This window comes from Mauremys mutica, chromosome 13 (assembly GCF_020497125.1).
Source record: "Mauremys mutica isolate MM-2020 ecotype Southern chromosome 13, ASM2049712v1, whole genome shotgun sequence".
NCBI classification, from domain to species: domain Eukaryota; kingdom Metazoa; phylum Chordata; order Testudines; family Geoemydidae; genus Mauremys; species Mauremys mutica.
Window position 1 is genome coordinate 42,939,741 of NC_059084.1, and position 3,363 is coordinate 42,943,103.

General features: G+C 41.5%; 1 protein-coding gene across 1 annotated transcript; it reads left to right on the top strand.

Moving 5' to 3' along the window:
• The first annotated feature begins 428 nt into the window (after positions 1-428).
• On the top strand, positions 429-1,406 carry LOC123347387 (olfactory receptor 10A2-like). Its single transcript, XM_044984802.1, has one exon. The coding sequence runs from the start codon at positions 429-431 to the stop codon at positions 1,404-1,406; it is 978 nt and encodes a 325-aa protein (XP_044840737.1).
• Positions 1,407-3,363: the final 1,957 nt, after the last annotated feature.

A 3,363-nucleotide genomic window follows, 5' to 3' on the forward strand; every position in this document is an offset into this window, starting at 1 on the left:
TGTGCTTAGGTTTATTTGTTTTTGTTTTGGTGACGTGGGATGTACCTGTGGTTGAACTCTAAACATCTTTCATTTCCAATATATTAATTTTTTATTGTGTCTTGTAGATTTGTTGATGTGACACTGATATGATAAAGATAATTCAAAATTGGAGCTTAAAAGTCTTTATTTAGAGTTCAAGAGAGCTTACGGGACTTAGACGGGACATTTCTGTACTTCAATAGGGTTCCATGCTCTTGGTTCACCTATATTGGAAGCTCAACCTCTTATGAGTCTTCCTCTGTTTATTGACAACTTCATTTTTCCAGTAGAAAGATGCAGTGCTATGAGGTTACCAACTCCAGTTTCCCAGCAGTGAAACCGACAGGACAACCTGACTGTGTGTACTCCATTAATATTTAATGGTTTTGTGTTTCTAGATACATATTATGGAGAAAGCAGAAGGAAAAAATGAAACCCTGGTCATGGAATTCATCCTCTTAGGATTTGGGAATGCCCCTGAACTGCAGCCCCTTCTCTTCCTGCTGTTTCTACTGATCTACACTGTGACCATGGTCGGAAACATCCTCATCATTATGCTAGTTGTGGTTGATCAGCACCTTCACACCCCCATGTACTTCTTCCTGGGGAACTTGTCCTGCTTGGAAATCTCATACACATCCACCATCGTGCCCAGGATGCTGGCCAGTCTCCTGACTGGAGATGGAACCATTTCTGTTAAGGGCTGCCTTGTGCAAAACTATTTTTTTGGTATGATAGCAACAACAGAAAATCTGCTGCTTGCTGCAATGTCTTACGATCGATATTTAGCAATATGCAATCCACTACGATATGCTGCTCTGATGAATGGCAGGGTTTGTTTCCAGCTAGTGGCAGGGTCCTGGGTATATAGTTTTCTGGTTGTTGGCACTCTAAGTTCTTTCCTGTTTCCATTAACATTCTGTGGTTCCAAAGAAATTGACCATTTCTTTTGTGATTTTTCATCCATGAGAAAGCTGTTTTGTGATGACACCCAGACTCATCAACTGGTCTCATTGACTGTCGCTACCATTGGGACACTTGTGCCTTTGCTACTGACACTGACATCCTACATTTATATCATCACTGCCATTCTGAGAATCCCTTCCACCACAGGGAGGCAAAAGGCCTTTTCCACCTGCTCCTCTCACCTCATTGTGGTGACAATTTTTTACATGAGCCTGATTACTGTCTATGTGTTTCCAACAAGTAACACTCCCAAGGTCCTACACAAAATATTCTCTCTTTTCTACACAGTCCTGACTCCCATGATCAACCCTGTTATCTACAGCCTGAGAAACAAGGAGGTCAAAGAGTCCCTGAGAAAAACTATTCTGAAATGGGTTGCTTTCAGAAACAGGCATAGAATCTTAAAGGGAAAAAATTAGCCTGTATAAAATACAAATGCACTGATGTAGTTTCTTAGACATGGCCCATTTCATTCCTTGCGAACAGGGTTACCCCTTTCTTTCTTTCTTTGTTACTCTGCTACTTTTTGAGCATTCATCTTCCATACAATTCATGCACATTTCTTTATACAATCTTGATACTGTAAGAGACATTCTTTTTGAAAAGATACATGTTTCAGTAGAGCACTCTGCTTCAGTCATCCCTACATGAACACTAGTGCCCAAATTCTGCAAGGAGCTTAATATCTTTTGAGTGTTTCGGGGTCTCTTTCACACCGACTGATGCCAATGACATTCATTCTCCAGTGATTAGGATTGTCTGTTGTCAATTATGCCTCTGAAAAATAGGTCAACAATATTGCCGCTGCAGTGAGTGAAGAAATTTGTTTGTGCAGTATTCTCTGCAGATCTGTAGCTGGGTAACCAAAACAGGAAAGTCTGTGGAGGGTTGAGAGTCTCAGTGTCCTGCCATGTGAAATTTCCTGCCTATTCATCCATCTTTGTTGGGTGAAGGCCACATTAACATATCTATTTCTATATCGATTCTGATATCAATATAGATATTGATACCTATAAAATGCTAACAGAATATGTCTGGCCAAAATTTTCAAAGCTCATAAGACCTGATTTCCCTCCCTCACCCAAATAAAGTGAATGAATTCAAACAAACAGGAAATGAGCACCGAAAAGCACTAGGCAACTTTGGCAATCTCAACCCAAATGCTATCACACGGGCCTCCCTCACCTCACACAGTAACACACTATACACATACAAATATTTACTGCCAAGGTTTGACTAAAAAGTAAATTAAAGAATAAATTCTCACTGAATCTTCCTGGTATTTTTATTCTTCCTCCAAATTTTTGGGCCCTGTTTTTGGCCAAAAAATATCATCGTTCCCCTGTTTTCCTTTTAACTGTTTAGGTGCCCATTGGTCCCCTGACCACTCACTTGCAGTTCTCTGATGTAGGGCCTTATAGTGTGCATAAACGGCGATATATGGAGTTTGTGGCCTCGTGTATTAGGCTCTGTTTGGATGAATAGTGGATTTGTTCAGCCCAAAGTGATTCATGAATTTTACTCAAATCAATCAAAATCTTTCAGGACTTAGATGCTGGCTGCAACTTGTCCCCTTTATAACATTTAACCTGGTGGTTAGAGCACTGCTGTGCGGGAAGGTGGGTGCGAGGGGTATGTGGAAGACCCACATTCAGTCTTCTCCCACACTGGAAACAAGTGCACGGGGCTATGCAACACTCTCCTCACAAGCTTTCTCTCTCTCTCTCTCTCTCTCCTCTTAAAGTGGTTCCATTTGGTAAAAATAATGAAATAGTTATTGAAAGAGGGTATTCTACTTCCATCTCCCACCACCAAGCGGTCTACACAGTCATCCTAGGACTTGTTTTCTGGCCTAATAACTATTCATTCTAATCATGAATGAATAACATGGCTACCCTTCTGATACTTGACACCATGCGGAATGTGTCAAGTATCCAGTCCTCGCCCACAGACAACCTGCCAACCTGAAGCATATTCTCACCAGTAACTGCACACCGCACCATAGTAACTCTAGCTCAGGAACCAATCCATGCAACAAACAACGATGCCAACTCTGCCCACATATCTACACCAGCAACACCATCACAGATCAGCCACACCATCACCGGTTCATTCACCTGCACATCCACCAATGTAATATATGCCATCATATGCCAGCAATGCCCTTCTGCTATGTACATCGGCCAAACTGGACAGTCTCTAAGGAAAAGGATAAATGGACACAAATCAGATATTAGGAATGGCAATATACAAAAACCTGTAGGAGAACACTTCAACCTCCCTGGCCACACAATAGCAGATCTTAAGGTGGCCATCCTCCAGCAAAAAAACTTTAGGACCAGACTTCTAAGAGAAACTGCTGAGCTTCAGTTCATT

Bases quoted from the DNA above. Each gene is read 5' to 3' on its own strand.
- LOC123347387 (XM_044984802.1), top strand. From the start codon at position 429: ATGGAGAAAGCAGAAGGAAAAAATGAAACCCTGGTCATGGAATTCATC.